Source organism: Pangasianodon hypophthalmus, chromosome 22 (genome assembly GCF_027358585.1).
Source record: "Pangasianodon hypophthalmus isolate fPanHyp1 chromosome 22, fPanHyp1.pri, whole genome shotgun sequence".
Lineage (NCBI taxonomy): Eukaryota > Metazoa > Chordata > Actinopteri > Siluriformes > Pangasiidae > Pangasianodon > Pangasianodon hypophthalmus.
The window spans coordinates 3,487,976-3,504,902 of NC_069731.1; the positions used below are offsets into that span (position 1 = coordinate 3,487,976).

A 16,927-nucleotide genomic window follows, 5' to 3' on the forward strand; every position below is an offset into this window, starting at 1 on the left:
AGGAGGAGTGTTAAACACACATCCATACCCAGAGTGCAATGTGCCTGTATGGACACAGTGTGGTGCAATTGGACCACAGATGCATGTTAATAGAACTTGTACATTTACTATCTTTCAGAACTGAAACCTTTAGGCTGAGGCAGAAAACACTCCCAGTTACATCCTTAACATTAATACACACTTGTATATTGATGTAGTTTTTGTTATGGGAGGTTTACTCAAACTGTTAGTAAGTCTTTGCATCAAAAAATAAACAAATTAATAAATAAAATAAACTGCTAGTCTAACCATAATTAACATTTACAACTAAAGCACAATGCAGTGTAGCCTAGAGGTTCTTTCCATCTTGTGTGTTTTATGCGTAAGTATATTCATACCATTTAAATTAGGCAAATGGACACACACACTGCAGTGCTGAGAATGATCTGCCACCAATTCAAAATAATACATATTAATTTTCATTCGGTTTTATCGTGGTCAGAGTTCCGTTGGATCTGGAGCCTATCAAAGGAATTAAAGGTAGGATGGATTGAAGGTAGGATGCACCATTACCAAGACCCCAGTCCATCACAGGGCTATTTGGCAGGTACATGCTGTGTAAGGTCCCTTTAACTGCTCTGGCCTTGTTGCAATAATAATAATGTTGTGAATAATAAGTAAAGTATAAAACACTTGGGGGCATGCTGTTATATGAAAATAATCAAGGACAGGGTGGTGTGATGAAGAGGAGTTGCTGTTACCACTTGGAAGTTGATCATTTTTCAATAACATCATGTCCTGAAGTGTTTTATTTCTCTTATGCCTCAGCAATAAATGACACATTGTACTCTTTATCCATTTATTGTTACATTTACTGTTGTGGAGCAGCCACAAAACAAGTTAGTTCCTGTTATCGCTGATGTTGTAACAGTTATCAAGAAACCGTACAAAGATAAAGTAATCTGTCCTGAAGACTTTCCAGTGCTGACACTGGAGACTCCTTCCAAAAATGCTAAGAAAACTGCACCGTATCAACATTTACACATCTGTTTATGTGGAGCATCCCTGTGTAAGTTGTTACTACAGAAACTACAGCATATTAGAATGAGTGCGTTAATATAAACCTGTGATTTGTCTTGTAGCCAGAACTACTCTCAGAATTGACATTATGGAAAATGAAACACCTTCTGACCAATCAGAATCGAGAATTTAACAGCACTGTGGTAAAAATAGTATATAATATAGTGCATCATTTGAGACGCAGTCATTGTAACATCCTCATTTCATGGGGCAAAAGTTACTTTACTTTTATTTAAAAAAAAAAACTTTACATTTAACTGCTACATTTCCTTTTAAAGTAGACTTTATTATGGCTTTCGGCTGCATTTGTCCATGATTTATTAAATACACTGCTCTCATTACTGTCCTACCATAAGCAGCGGAGCCTACAGCAAGAGTGATCACAATGCCATTTATATTAATTAGCGACATTTTTCACAGTAAAACACAATTATTCTTTCCAGCCATCCGTATCGGCAGTTGTATATTGAATAACTACGTTTGCTGCAGCCAAGTGTATAGAGCGTGATTATGCACTAGGCCCTTTCTGTGTTACTGTCTATTTTAATCTATGCATGTCCATTTACTGCCGTGGTTTAGAGACGTCTAATTTGGCACACTATAATGTATAAATGTGACGCATAAATCACACGGCAAGTGCTGCGAACACGAGAATCTTATTCAATATTCTCTCCTTTATATCTCTAAACAGTTCAAGTTGCTGAAGATGAACATGTAAAGCACTTTTATGAAAATCCTACTTGTACTATTACGTATAATTCCCAGTGCCAGTCTTCTTATAAACAAACTATTTACACTTCTCAGGTAAGGAGTAAAATACTTTGTCTATTTGTCTATAACAGCACATCCTGGAGTGTTTTATTCCTCTTATAACACATCAATTGTTTTGCCAACAATTCCATTTTTAATTAATTAAAGAATCACACATCATACTTTTTATCTATTTAATCTCTAATTTTATCTTTTTATCTATTTAATGTTGTGGAAACAAGTTAGTTCCTGTTATCGCTTATGTTACAGCAGCTAAAAACAGCCATTTCCTCTCCAACCTCTTTGTTGAAGTTAATAAAACAACAAAAACACAGCTTGTCATATACAAAGTGCTGACACTGGAGACTCCTTCCATAAATGTTAAACAAACATTTCCACACAGAAAACTTGACCATATCAACAATTACACACACTTTCTATCAATTTTTTTGTGGAGTGTCCACAATAAGTCCCTCTGTATGCTGTTACTATAGAAACAGCTAACATAACGTATTAAATCAAGAGCATTCATATAAACCTGGAAGTTGCAGTTACACCACTGTCAGAGATGCTCAGGTGAATTGTATTAGCCAGAAATGACCCAAAGTCACAGGAGTTCATCAGTTCATCACTATCACTCCATGGTACTGGACCATCACTCATCAAGGAAACAACCATGATTAGGAAATGCTGAGCTAGAGCATGACCAGGGGTCTGAACAAAATGTGCTGCCTCTATATGGATATGTTTTTCACAATCTCTGTTCTCAATTCTGTGCTGAATAAGCCATTTGTGGTCACAGCACCGTGGGAAAATCACATCTTGCTCCCTTTTTTTAAACGCCCTTTCTGATATGAGTGCACAGCAGTGGAATATTAAACAGAATATTTTAGAAGATTCCACTTATTATGCGCGTGTACCATATTATATTTCATTGGCTTAATTTGAACTGGCTTACTCTTTATACATATGAATGTCATATACATCAATGATTATGTGTTTGTTAATTAACAGAATGTTTTTATTAGACTCCTATGGCAGTTTTGGAACTGGCACTTCCGTGGTCTATCTGTTTTCAGAATTTCAGAAGGGTTCGGAAATTTCCTAAGTGGAGCAACTTCTTTCCAGGTGGGAAGAATGGTCCTGTACCGATCAGAGCAACAATAAGCAATCACAGGCATCTGTTAGCTCATGTATATTAGATAAGGAAGCATGTGTTAGCCTTCTCCATTCCACATTGGTATCAGGTGGAAATTGGCAATGGCTACTTTGGGAGACAAATAAGGAGCTACTTAAGCTTGCCAATCATTGTGCAAAAAACTATCACCAAGTAATCAGGATTGTGAAAAACACTAATTTTATAAAAGCCTGTTAGATTCACTGACACTGATGGTGCTAGGAATGCTGATGTAGAGCAACCTTTAACATAAGTACACTATATAATATAACTTTTAAATATTTTCATAAAGTTTCCTGAACAAGCTGAGTTTACATGGTAGATATTTTTATTTAGTATTGTGTTATCCTTGTGTCATTTCATTGTACAAAATCGTTGGCAGGTAAACTGAGGTTATAGAGGAGCTCACTGTCCAGAATGGGACTCCACGCTGTAGAGGAAGTGGCAGCCTTCCTGTGTCATCACCTCCGTCCTGATTAACCTCAACCTGCAGAGAGGATCATATTAGCATATGCGGATTCCGGTGAGAACAGTGATGATATTACAGAAATTGTTACCCTTACACTGAACCCCACAGTGAAGAAGTTCTTGGGACACATCTCGGACCACATCCAGATTCCGAATTTCTTTCCACTGGGCACCGTAAGGATTGAGGTGTAATTTTGCAATGCAAAAGTTGTCCCAGCGTGAATGATGCGAGACTGATCCTCAAAGTCAACCTCAAGCAGAGAACTGAACATAAATGAGAGCCATGGCCGTAGTTTCAAGAACACGTCCCCTGAGACACATATGCCGCTACACTGGTTCTTCATAACAGCATAAAGAAATGCAACATAATGAAATACATGGCCACATATATACGCTTTAAGTACTTATGTACTAACTTGGCAGGAAGAAACCAAGTGTTACTGTAGTAGTAATTGCCCTTCATTGCCCTTACCCTTACTATTAAATCACTAGTAATTAGTATATAAAAATTGGATAACAAGTCATTACAGTTTTGTCAGCATAGTAGAGATGAGTAGCCCAATTTAATTAGAAACCACAATTGTTTAAGATTAGTTACTGAAGTATTAAATTCATTAGAATTGTTGTTTATTATTTATTTAGGAGTAATTAATGGAGAACCAATAAGGAAATTAATTTACTAAGTTAATGAGTACCTAATCCTTAATTAAGAAGCCATTATTCTAGTAATTTAATATATTAGTAATTAATGCTACTGGAATGACAAAGCAAAGAAAGTAAGTACTATACTGATGCATGTAGATAACCGTTGTTCAAAATTGGATAACAAGTCATTATGGTTTTGTAGGCAAAGTAAGTTAATATTAGTTACTAGATCATTACACTTTAGTCAACATAGTAGTTTTTTTATAGTGATCAGTATTTATTGAAGAACCACTATAGTAACACTTGATTGCTTACAGCTAAGTTAGTAAGTACTTAAACATTAATTAAGGAGCCATAATCTTTGCTCTGAACAAACCTATGTATTTCATTACGTCATATTCCCTTATGCTGTGAGAAAGAACATTATGTAACAGCCTCAAAAATGCAAAGGAACTGTAACTTATGTAAAAGTCAAATATTGTACAAGTCTATGTGTAATGAATGATTAACCTGTGATAAGCCAGGTGACGTGCATGTCACTAATATAAGCCTGTCATGTCCTGACAGGGGACATGCTCTTGATACCATGACCATGGCTCTCATTTACATTTCAGTTCTCTGCTTTCTGACTCTGGTGTCGTCTGTTGAGGTTGAGTTTGAAGATCGGCCTCGCATCATTCCCGCTGGGACGACTTTCGCATCACGAAATTACACCTCAATCCTTACGGTGCCCAATGGAGGGAAATTCGGGATCTGGATGTGGTCCGAGATGTGTCCCAAGAACTTCTACGCTGTGGGATTCAGTCTGAGGGTAACAATATCTGTAATAACATCACTATTTTCACCACAATTGATGTATTCTAGCTCATATCAACACATGCTAATATGATCCTCTCTGCAGGTTGAGGCTAAGCAGTACGGAGGTGATGACACAGCTCTGAATGGAATCCGTCTCTTCTGCATCGAAAACGATGACCGCCGCTTTCTCTACAGCGTGGAGTCCCATACTGGACAGTGAGTTCCTGTTTTTGTAAAATGAAAAGAGACAAGGATATTGTAATACTGTTGTTGCTGTTCCTCTTTCGGCTGTTAGGGGTCGCCAGAGCAGATCATTGATCCACGTATTTGGCACAGTTTTTATGCCCGATGCCCCTATTGATGCAACCCTCCCCCATTTTATCCAGGCTTGGGACTGGCACTGATAGAGCATTATTGCACGCAACCCCAATGGCTGGGGTTGATTCGCTGGCCGGGAATCAAACCCGGGCCGCAGCAGTGAGAGCGCTGTGGCCTAATCATTAGTCTTCCAGTGACATACCAGTATATTGTAATACTAAATAAAAAAATATCTACCCCATGCAAACTTGGCTTGTTTAGGAAACATTAAGTTATGAAAAACTGGTTCTAGATCAGCATTTTGTCACACAACAAATGGCAAGATTACGTAGCTCCTTATTTGTCTCCAAAAGTAGCCAGTTTCCATCTGATACCAATGTGGAGTGGGGAAGGCGAACACATGCTTCCTTATCTAATATACATGAGCTACAGATGCCTTTGATTGCCTATTGTTGTTCTGCTCAATCCATGCCCCGCCCACTCCTCACCCCTCATGATTACATAAATGGCTATAAACTGTGTTCATCGTGTTCGAAGGGGTAAAGGGTGGGCCTTTCTAGGTAACTGAAGGATCATTAGAGAGGTTCAGTAATGGATACAGAATTGATTAGATGTAGTCTACATGATTAAAGTGAGACTGGTGTTGGGATTATAGGCTTGTGTGTCTCTGGGCTTCCCATAAAATCGAATTTGATTGGAGACTAGTTCTTCTGCCACAGACACGACAGCAGTAACTAGCCATGAACAATCTGTTCAGTTTAACAGTGGACTCTGTTAAACTCTGTTGGACTGAAAGTAAATTTTTTTTTAATTCTCTACACTATAGGGCTTATGAGTTAAGATCAGGGTTTAGACGTTAAGCATCTAGGATTACGCCTGCTAATCTTGATTAAGCGTTTCATATAAATCTTGTCATAAAACTGGTTCTAGGTCAATATTTATTCCCACAGACGTCTTTCAAAGACACAATGCAAATCTTTTTGAGTTATTTCTAGTAAGTCGAAGTACAGTATGTGTGGAAGCTTTGGCTTTTTCGAGCTTTTAATTTGAACTCAAGCACTCACTGGTCTTAAATTGGGGTGGAATGGTACAGCATATCTTGGTTTTAGTGCATCATTGAAAAAATTTCAAATAAAAAAAAAAAACTATTTTTAGGACTCTAAAAAAATAAGAAAAAGAAAGGACTCTATTTGAATATCTTATTTGCTGTTATTGACTTTAACCTTTCTGCATTCATGCTGTTCTGAACAAACTCATCCCATGTGATTGATCCAAACAAATAATTGCAAAGGGTTTTGGGAAAGAGATCCCTGCTGAGTGAGCAGCAATGTAGACTCCACTAAGTGGTGCAGTAAGCATTTGTTTGAACCCAAAAATGAGAAATGGGACATTCTACAGCCTCGTGAATCTGAGATTAATGCGCATTCCTGAGTTTAACCTCTTCTTCCCCCCTCAGTTTTGGTGAGTGGATGGAGCCTCAGTGGTGCCCGCGTGGAACATTGAGCTCATTCCAGCTGCGTGTGGAGCCTCACCTGGGCTTCTTCGGTGATGACACGAGCGTCAACAACATCCGCTTCCGCTGCAGCACCAACCCTACACTGGAGGGCCGGGGCATGACCTGGGGCGAGTACGGCGAGTGGAGTGACGAGTGTCGCACCGGGGGCATCTGTGGCATCCAGACAAAGATGGAGGTATACCAGGGTGTCCTGGACGACACATCACTCAACGACGTGCGCTTCTACTGCTGCACCCAGAGCCAGCAGTGAGATCAAATCAGGCGCTAATCAGATTTCTATTGAGGGAGTCTTGCATTCTGTTCAGGTCGATAAAACAATGTTTAACACTTTCTCTGAAGTCCATATTCATAAATCATAAATATTCATCTTTTTTTGTAATACGGAAACATTTAATTAAAGATTAAGTACAAAAACACATACAGACATTTGTGACTGCAGTGTGAAAACTTAATAATAATAAGGCATAATAATAAAGGCATTTTATAGAAAATTATGTGTGTTTCGTTCTAAAACATCCACAAATGACACACACACACACACACACACACACACACAGAGCACCTGCCTAACCTTAACCTTAAAATAACCTTGGAGAGACAGAAAGTTCAACAGTTAGGTGTACACATACAATATAGTGTACATGGTGTGCCTGAAGTGCCCAGATGTTGCCATTTTCCCATTAGATCTACATGGTTCCACTAAAACAAAGTAATTCCTAACTTTTTTCAATTTGCTGAATCATAATAATACACATTCTTCGATTTACTTCATAACTATTCCTTGGTTGATGAGGTCATTTAAATAAAAATACTAAAATATAGGGTGTTCAAAATCTTCACTGCCAGTGTACATTCTTTTTTTTTTTCCCACCAAGATAATAAGGCAATGTTTTACACTCAGATGTGTACACTGAGTGTTTGAACACCTGGTGTTTTTTATGTTTTAGTCTAATCACTATTAAACTTGCAGATAAAAAATAAATAAAAAAAATGGAGTTAAATAAGGAACAAAAATATTAAATTGTTCCATCAAAAATCTAAATGTTTGTATTTAAGCTCTCTCAGACTCTAATAGATCTCTGAATTATGCTTCATCAAAGTGCACTTGAAGGGCAGCCCAGTTAAAACAAAAGATAAAAGATTTTTCTACATAAATACGTTCTAAAAATAAATAAATAAATAAAGCCACAAATATTATTCACATAAACCTGCAATTTTAGAGTATTTAATCCCCATTTCTTGAAGTTGAACCAAAAATGCAAAGATACTGTATGTGATGTTAAAAAAGTGTATACATCTCCATGTATGTGTCATTATGTCATATTTTCTGGTACTGTACAGAAGAAGAAAATTATGGAACAGCGACAAAAATGCAAAGGCCCTGTAAGTTACTGTATATAAAAGTCACAGTGGCAGCTGTGTCTTCCCAAGAGCATGTGAAATGAATGATTAACCCATGATAAACCGATGTAGTGACGTGAGTGTCACTAATAAAAACGCTTCATGTACTGAGATGGGACGTGCTCTTGAAACCATAACCATGGCTCTCATTTATGTTTCCATTCTCTGCTTGCTGACTCTGGTGTCATCTGTTGAGGTTAATGTTCAGGATCAGTCTCGCATCATTCATGCTGGGACGACTTTCACATCGCGAAATTACACCTCAATCCTTTCGGTGCCCAATGGAGAGAAATTCGGGAACTGGATGTGGTCAGAGCTGTGTCCTGAGAACTTCTACGCCACGGGATTCAGTCTGAGGGTAACAATTTTGTCAACCCCATCAGTGTTATCACCAGAACATATGTCTTCTAGCCCATCTGTAGCATATCTGTGTATGCTAATAAGATCCTCTCTACAGGTTGAGCCTAAACAGTACGGCGGTGATGACACAGCTCTGAACGGAATCCGTCTCTTCTGCGTCCAAAGTGGTGACCGTCGCTTCCTCTACAGTGTGGAGTCCCATACTGGACAGTGAGTTCCTCCATAACCTCAGTGTACATTAAAATTTTTTTGGAAAACCAAAAATATATTCAAATCAAGGATATCACAATACTGAATAACAATATCTTGTTTAGGAAAATTACAAAAACTGGTTTGAGTTCAGTATTCCTACGAAGTCACTGTCATGCTTCAGAAAGTGTTATGCATGTCACTACAACTACTTATGAGCATTTATGCAGCTGTACACCAGGCATTATAAAGTATTATGTATGCTGCATAACATTTGATAAATGCATTATGAATACAGGAATCACAGGAAGCATTACCAAAATAGCACTCAATCAGTTTTCCATTGTTTTCTCTATTTCCTCAATTACAATTGAGGTTTTGTTTGAAATAAGAATATTCAAAATGTAAAAACAAAAGAGTGTGATGTTTATTTAGCATTTGAAGGAGTCTCCAGTGTCAGCGCTTTGTAACAGTCAGAGATGAAGTTTTTCCGTCATGGGAAAGTCTTCAGCATGGAAGGTTTTTGCGGTTTCTGGATTTTTTTAGACATTTTTAAAATCTTATTTAGAGATTATAATGTAACAGGAAGTAAGTCGTTTCAGTACATTAAATGTAACGAATATATAAATGAATAAAAATTACTACATGTTCTTAAATTATTAGTTAATAAACAAGATTAATCAGTGGCAAGTAGAATAAAACACTTCGGTACGTGCTGTTATTGGAAAACAGGCTTGATTATTTTTCTATATCTATCCCCAATTTGCTTTATGATGCAATTGAATTAACTCCAATTAATAAGTCTAAACTCGGAGTTACGTAATTTTGACGTTTTCTGAGTTTGCGGTACAAAGTGGGGAAAAAAACATGGACACCTCCATCAAAGCGTGTGCTTTGTTATCATGAAGCTATTAGTGATCATGAGATTATGATGTATTTACTTTCTCAAAACTGCAAGCTGTATGGTCAGTGTTATAGATTTATCCAAATAATGTGTCTGGGTTGAGTGATTGAAAGTAAATACTACAATAAACTCCTTTAAAGCAGAGAAGTGATCTTTTATGTACTGTTGATGGTGTGGGTTGATGGGCGGCTATGTTGATATGATTTTGTGTTGAGCTAGGGTTGAGGAGACCAGACTTTCTGAGTAGAAATTCCAAGTTGAGCGATGTTTTCTTAGGTTTTTCCTCATCAGAGGTTGGAGGTTCTGAGTTACAAGCTTCAGCTGAATGTAAATATAAGAACCAATCATCCAATCATCCAATATGTAAATTCAGGCCATACAACACCAGAGGAAATCAGTGTAGGCTTGCGGTGGTTTCCGAATTGAATCTGTGTTTTTTTTGTGGAACCAAACCAACATGCTATTTATTATTTAACCCGTTAAACTCCCAGGAGCCGAACCCAAGTCCGGACTTCCATTCCTCACTCTTGTAACCACACACCTTTCCCATTACTTTCACTGCAGTTACTGAATAATTGGCTCTAAGATTAATAACTGAATTATAACCTGAGACTTCACAGGGTTATTATTTACTACAGAAAAAAAATTATGGTCTTCGAGGCAAGTTCCAGGTGATTTTAGGAGGCAAACTAATGATGCCATGGTGCTCCACATATCCAGGAGTGCTGTCATATTCCCAGCTCTTTCATGATAAAGTGACTTTTTCTATAAATTATTGAACCCTCAGGATCCTGGCCTACTTTTGAGCTTTCTCACTTCCTTTATTATTCGACTTCTCACATTCTAATTATGAAAAGCAGCTATACACTGTATATGTGCGATATATTGTTTTTCTAGGCTAATCATATGTCATAATTTGATCTGTAAATGCTATCAGGAGCTCTTAAATAGCCAACAAGGCAAATATAATTTTTGAAATAATTTTATTTATAATGTGTTGTTTTTAAATCAGATGAAGCCGAATGGAGAAACGGAGGATGATTTAGTTAGCTGTTCACATACCGGTGACAAAATACTCACAGAATCTGTCCCAGTTCTACAGTCTATAGACGACAGGGTATTTTTCATGATTGGCAAGCTTAAGTAGTTCCTATTTTTGGTCTTGCAATGTTTGCCAATTCCCATCTGATACCATCCAGTGACGGGAAAAGCTAACACACTCTTCCTTATTCTTCTTGTGAGGAATAAAATATGGCAAGACGTGCGGTTAAAGAAAAGATACCACAGCAGTTTGGCAGCGCTTGCAATTTTTCATTTATTAAAAAATGATATGTGTTTTATCCATTTATAGTTACTGTACATTTAATGTTGTTGAACGTCCATGAAACAAATTCCTTTTTATCATTTACATTATAGCAGCAATAAACTGTTGTTTCCTTCCCAGGTGCTCTTTTTTTCACTCACTCGAAGTAAGTGAAAAAAATACACAGCTTGTTATCTTACAGAGAAACCACAAATCAGTCATGTGTCGGATTTACATCGGATACTTACAAAGCGCTGGAGGCTCCTTTCATAAATGCTAAATAAACATCTCCTTACAGAAAACTTCACAATATGTCCTTGCGTAAGTTGGTAATATAGAAGCGTATTAGAACGAGTGCATTAATATAAACCTGTGATTTGCAGCTGAAACTACTGTCAGAGCTGCTGTTATAGAAAATGAATCAACAACCTCTGACCAATCAGAATCAAGAATTCAACAGAGCTTTGGTATAATGTCTAATACTGTGGTATAATGCCCCCTTTACCCCAGTGCAATAATTACAGACATAAACTGTGTTCATGATGTTCAAGGGGTAAAGGCCCGGTCTCTCTGGGTAATTGAAGGATCATTAGAGATGTCCAGTAATGGACGCAGCATTGATTAGATGTAGTCTGCGTGATTAAAGTGCCACTGGTGTTGGAATTATAGCCTTGTGTCTCTCTGGGCTTCCTGTAAAACCCACTTAGACTGGAGACTAGTCCTTCTGCCACAGACACAACAGCAGTAACTAGCCATGAACAATCTGCACAAGTGAACTCTGTTGCACTCTTTTGGACTGAAAGTAAAGTGTTGTTTTTGCTTTCTACGCTGTATGGGTTAAGATCAGGGTTTAGCGTTCACAATCCATCACGGATTATGACTGCTAATCTAGATTAAGCTTTTCATATAAATCTTGTCATAAAACCAGCTCTGCATTTCAGATCTGCATTTTTAAACATGTCACAAAACTGGTTCTAGGTGAGCATTCCTTCTCACAAAGACTAAATGCACATTTTTATTTTGTTATTTGTAGTAACTGAAAGTGAAGTACACAAGGTTTTGGTTTGTTTATGATGTTAAATGGACCTCAAGCATTCTGATTTCAGAGTGGGAAGGTGCACTATATCCTAATTTTAGCCGGCAGCTGAAAAATACTTTCAGATTTCTTAAAGAATACTTTGGTGAGAAATCAAATTCACACCATTTTCCACTTACTGAATGTATTTGTAGTAGCCAAGACATGTTTGGTGTCCGGTGTTTGTGTCTTGGACTTTGTGTCTAGGAGGTTGCTAACATGAAAGTCTCACCTGAAATCTTTTTCATAAACATCCACCTCAAACCACATCCAGTTCTTCAGTGACAGCCTCCAGGCTCACTGATGTGGTTTAGGACACAGTGTGACTTACTGTCATCTATAAAACATGAATTAAGCTTAAGTCTGCTTCGGTGCAGCCTTCACCGTAGGGTGTGGTAAGGAATATAGAGTAGTGATGGGAACTCTAATTCACTAGTAAGAAGGGACTCATTCAGCTCCCAAATGGCTCATTTCCATTTTTTCTAAATGAACAAAGTTTCCAATATTTCAACAAGCTTTGAAAAATACAGTAAACATCCAGAATTAATGTTGTTGCGCCTGCTGTGTCTGCGATTCATTAAGAAGATTCATTTGCATTTATCCTGATAATTCATCATCCTTAATACACTTGATACACTTGATACAGCACATCCTCAACAAGCAGCAGTCGAAGAGCTGTTGAAAAGAAGCATTTTCATTCAGTTAGACTACAATATTTACAACATGGCTACATCTTTTTAAAAAAAAAGCTTATATACCTGTACGTGAGTTAGTGCTCCACTTTCACCTAACAGAGTCGGCTCAATGAGTCGAAACGTTTACGAATGACACATCTCTAGTATCTATATTAAATTACTAGCATGTTGATTAAATTACATTGCAAGAGTAATGCTACTGGCTACATCTAAAAAAACCATTCCTGACTCATATATGCTAGTCAGCTCTTCAAGGCTCAAAGAACCGACTCATTCACAAACACCTCACTAGTTTGAAATCTATATGTCGTTGATGCAAGTCTATGATTATAGCAAGCATGAAACGCCAAATCGACTACATTTTGATTTTTCTGTTGAGTTTAACTTCTCCTTCCTCCTCAGTTTTGGTGAGTGGACAGAGCCTCGGTGGTGCCCTTCTGGTACATTGAGCTCATTCCAGCTGCGAGTGGAGCCTCACCAGGGTATCTTCGGAGATGACACGTCCGTCAACAACATCCGCTTCCGCTGCAGCAGCAACCCAACGCTGGAGGGCCAGGGCTTGACTTGGGGAGAGTACGGAGACTGGAGTAATGATTGCCGCAGTGGGGGAATCTGTGGCATCCAGACTAAGATGGAGCTGTACCAGGGCGCTCTAGACGACTCGTCACTCAATGATGTGCGCTTCCACTGCTGCACCCAGAGCCAGCAGTAAGATCAGATCTGGCGGATTTCTGTTGAGTAAAATTGAAAAATCCTGTTTTTCATTTTTAAAAATTACATGTGCAGGTCAATTCAATCTGAGAGTACTGAAGGGTGATTGAATGATATGATATCACTGTTCTGATAAATGTCAGGATACGCTTTTCTAAGAGTTGCCACGGATACATCTACAACAATTCGACTATCTCCAATACTAAGTATTAATTAGCAGGAATTAGCTGATTGGATGTAAACATAAATAAATGTCATTCATGTGGAACTGCCGTTGTATTATGAATTAATTGTGAAATATGAAAACATGAAATATATCAGGATATGATGTCATCATATTGCCCACCCCCTGAATGTGTAAGTGCTAAAAAATATTATTAAAAGTCACATATTAATTTTTTAAATGTTATTTACATTGCTACATTACTAGAAATTATATATTGGACATTTACAATTCACCTTTACAATTGTATTGCTGTAATATGACACAATGGCACATCGATTTTTAAGTACTAAACAGAACAAGAGGGTGATACAGATTCCTAAATTAAATGAGTTTTAATTAAAAAATGTTTTCCTTTATTTTCCCCAGAATTGAAAGTTGTTTAATGAGTATTCACATTTACATTCTAGCTCTTGAGAGTTAATACAAAGAGATCAAGCTGAGATAAAAACGTGCTGTTGTTGTGATTGCAAACACACTCCAATATTGCTGTCCTTATCTTTCACACTGGTTCTGTTGATTTATGGATCAGGCAGTCAACATCACACAGGCCCAATGGGGTCTGAGGCGTCAAGCGCAAACAATGGCAAAAGTAATGCGAAAAGAGCAAAAATAAACACGAAGAATGTCACCTTCATCTTCCTGGTGCCACTGATTTTAAAGTGTGCATTAACATTAATCAATTGACACTCATCTGTACCACCAGTAAAAAATTCCCATAGCTTGGGACTGTAATAACAAAAAGCTGACTCAGCACTTTTTAGCCATGTTTTTTTGGTACAACCAACAAGTTACCGTAGGATGAGCTGAGTGATCTTGCTGGAGTATACTTAGTTAATATATTACAAAGGTATGTTGGAGCAGTACCCTGAAGACATATAAAAACTAATAAGAGGATCTTGAAATCAATTCTGAATGATACAGGCAGCCCGTGAAGGGATCTGAGTGGCAGAGTAATGTGATTTCTTATTTTAGGGTGAGTCAGCATTTGCGCAGCTGCATTTGGAACTCTTTGTAAGTGTTTAATAGAGCTCTTTGGTAGCCCAGCCAAAATGCTATTACAATAATCAAGTCTAGAAGTAACAAATGCATGAACGGGTTTCTCATTGTCAGTAGGGGAGTGAATGTCACATACTTGGGAGATGTTTCTAAGTTGATAATATGCTGTTTTACTGACATTGCTAGTATGTTTTTTAACACTGAGGTCACTGTCAAACGTGATTCTTGAATTCTTGACTTGATTACCGGCCTTTAGTGATAATGAGTCAAGATATGAAGCATAGATGTTCTCTGTCCATCATTACCAATAACAAGTACTTCAGTCTTATCTTTATTTATACATATCACACTCTCCAGTGTCACCCAAATGAGGATGGGTTTCCTTTTGAGTCTGGTTCCTCTCAAGGTTTCTTCCTCATATCATCGAAGGGAGTTTTTCCTTGCCACAGTCGCCTCAGTCGCCTCAGCCTTGCTCACTAGGCATAATTTTGTCTGACATCTAGGACTGTTTGCATGTTTTTGTTTCTGTTTGCATGCTTTTTGTTTCTTATGTTCTGTAAAGCTGCTTTGAGACAGTGTTCATTGTTAAAAGCGCTATACAAATAAAATTGAATTGAATTTAGCTGTAGAAAGTTCTGTGAGTTCCGCAGATTTATGCTCTTCATACAGTCCAGTAGAGTGGAAATTGAATTATGGGCATCTGGTGCAAGTGAAAGATGGAGTTGCGTGTCATCTGTATACTGCTGAAAGGAAATGTTATACTGATTAATTGCATCAGCTGAAGGAAACATGTATAGGTTAAATAATAGAGGACCCAAAACTGAGCCTTGAGGGACACACAAGATATCACATAACACCTGGAGGTGTAAGTACCCTGTGCAACATAGTATTTCCTGCTGCATAAGTAGGATCTAAACCAGTCTAAGACAGGGCCTGATAGACCGACCCTGTTCCTTAGTCAGTCAAGTAGAATCTCATGATCAACAGTGTTACAAGCAGCACTCAGATCTAGCAGAACTAGGATTGCCAAATTAGCTGAATCCCTAATAATTTGCAGATAGCTTAAAACCTTTCGAGGGCTGTTTCTCTGCTGTGATTGGTACGGAAGCCAGACTGAAATATCTCATTAAGTTTATTGATATTGACATAATTAATAGAGCTGTATGGACACTATTTCTTTCAATTATTTTACCAAGAAATGGAAGATTAGAGATTGGTCTGTAGTTACTGAGTACAGAAGAATCAAGGTTGAAGGGGCATAACAATTGCAGTTTTAAAATGTTGCTTGCTGTAAGGACTGATTAATGATATTCAGAATATCTGGTAATAAACATTTCACAACTTTTTTAAAAAATGTAGTGGGTAGTGGGGAGAGAGCAGATAGAAGTATTCATAAGTGCTATGACCTGTGTATGTGTACTGGGGCTGACAACTGAAAAGATGGACAGATTACATTCCAAAGCACTAGCTAAGGTGTTAAAGACCTTACAAGCAGGACAAGTGCTGACAATGTTGTCACTAAAGAATTCTGCAAACTCATTGCACTTTACACTTGTGAGAAGTTCTGATGATATTTCAGGTGAAGGGTTAAGTAGCCTATCCATAGTGGAGAATAAGAATCTAGGGTTCTCCATGAGGCTTTAGTGGTCCCATAGACAGTCTTTGTTTTTAAAGGGGCTACATAGTTAATACATTCAGACAGCCTTAGACTAAAGTTCTTAACAAGAGTGTCTATGGAAGGGGATGTGAGAGGAGGGAAAGATGACATGAGCTCCATGAAGGTCACTGTGGTATCAGCAGTGACATAGCGCCTAGGGACAGTTCTCTTATCACTCAAAGTTTTAGTACATACTGAAATTTCAAAAAAGACACAATAAGGGTCAGATATAGCAGCATCTATTATTTGTGGGTGGCTGGGCCAATGGATCAGAGATTACCTCCATATGGATATTAAAATCACCAGTGATCAAAACGTATTCAAAGTTGGTTAAAATCCTAGAAAGCAGTTCTCCAAGATAATCAAGAAAGTCTTTGTTGAATCTAGGGGGATGATAGAAAACTAATAAAAGAGCAGATTGTTCATTCTTCAGATGCACTGCAAAGTATACAAAAGTTTCAAAATCCCCCAGAGAAATACGTTGACAACACAAAGTATTGCGGAACAGACAGACAACTCCACCACCCTTCTTATTAAGTCTAGGGACACACACACACACACAAAAAGTCCAAAACCTGGTGGAGACGTTTCATTCAGGATAAAATTATAATTACTGTCAAGACCTGTTTCTGTCAGAAAGATGATGTCCAGCTTATGGTTTTCAACAATTTCTCTAATT

At 37.8% G+C, this 16,927-nt stretch overlaps 2 protein-coding genes across 2 annotated transcripts; both read left to right on the forward strand.

Moving 5' to 3' along the window:
- Nucleotides 1–4,684: 4,684 nt before the first annotated feature.
- LOC113532608 (vitelline membrane outer layer protein 1 homolog) lies at nt 4,685–7,221 on the forward strand. Its single transcript, XM_026924045.3, has 3 exons — nt 4,685–4,910; nt 5,001–5,113; nt 6,672–7,221. The coding sequence occupies exons 1-3, from the start codon at nt 4,686–4,688 to the stop codon at nt 6,979–6,981; spliced, it is 648 nt and encodes a 215-aa protein (XP_026779846.2). The 5' UTR covers nt 4,685; the 3' UTR covers nt 6,982–7,221.
- A 1,013-nt stretch (nt 7,222–8,234) lies between these two features.
- On the forward strand, nt 8,235–13,939 carry LOC113532606 (vitelline membrane outer layer protein 1 homolog). The gene is made up of 3 exons (XM_026924044.3): nt 8,235–8,490; nt 8,590–8,702; nt 13,061–13,939. The coding sequence occupies exons 1-3, from the start codon at nt 8,245–8,247 to the stop codon at nt 13,368–13,370; spliced, it is 669 nt and encodes a 222-aa protein (XP_026779845.2). The 5' UTR covers nt 8,235–8,244; the 3' UTR covers nt 13,371–13,939.
- Nucleotides 13,940–16,927: the final 2,988 nt, after the last annotated feature.

What these genes read in the sequence shown, in the direction of transcription:
- LOC113532606 (XM_026924044.3), top strand. Translation starts at nt 8,245, where the DNA reads ATGGGACGTGCTCTTGAAACCATAACCATGGCTCTCATTTATGTTTCC. An exon ending in CCACGGGATTCAGTCTGAGG is followed by an intron (nt 8,491 to 8,589) that starts GTAACAATTTTG and finishes TCCTCTCTACAG; the next exon opens with GTTGAGCCTAAACAGTACGG. An exon ending in GTGGAGTCCCATACTGGACA is followed by an intron (nt 8,703 to 13,060) that starts GTGAGTTCCTCC and finishes CTTCCTCCTCAG; the next exon opens with TTTTGGTGAGTGGACAGAGC.
- LOC113532608 (XM_026924045.3), top strand. Translation starts at nt 4,686, where the DNA reads ATGACCATGGCTCTCATTTACATTTCAGTTCTCTGCTTTCTGACTCTG. An exon ending in CTGTGGGATTCAGTCTGAGG is followed by an intron (nt 4,911 to 5,000) that starts GTAACAATATCT and finishes TCCTCTCTGCAG; the next exon opens with GTTGAGGCTAAGCAGTACGG. An exon ending in GTGGAGTCCCATACTGGACA is followed by an intron (nt 5,114 to 6,671) that starts GTGAGTTCCTGT and finishes TTCCCCCCTCAG; the next exon opens with TTTTGGTGAGTGGATGGAGC.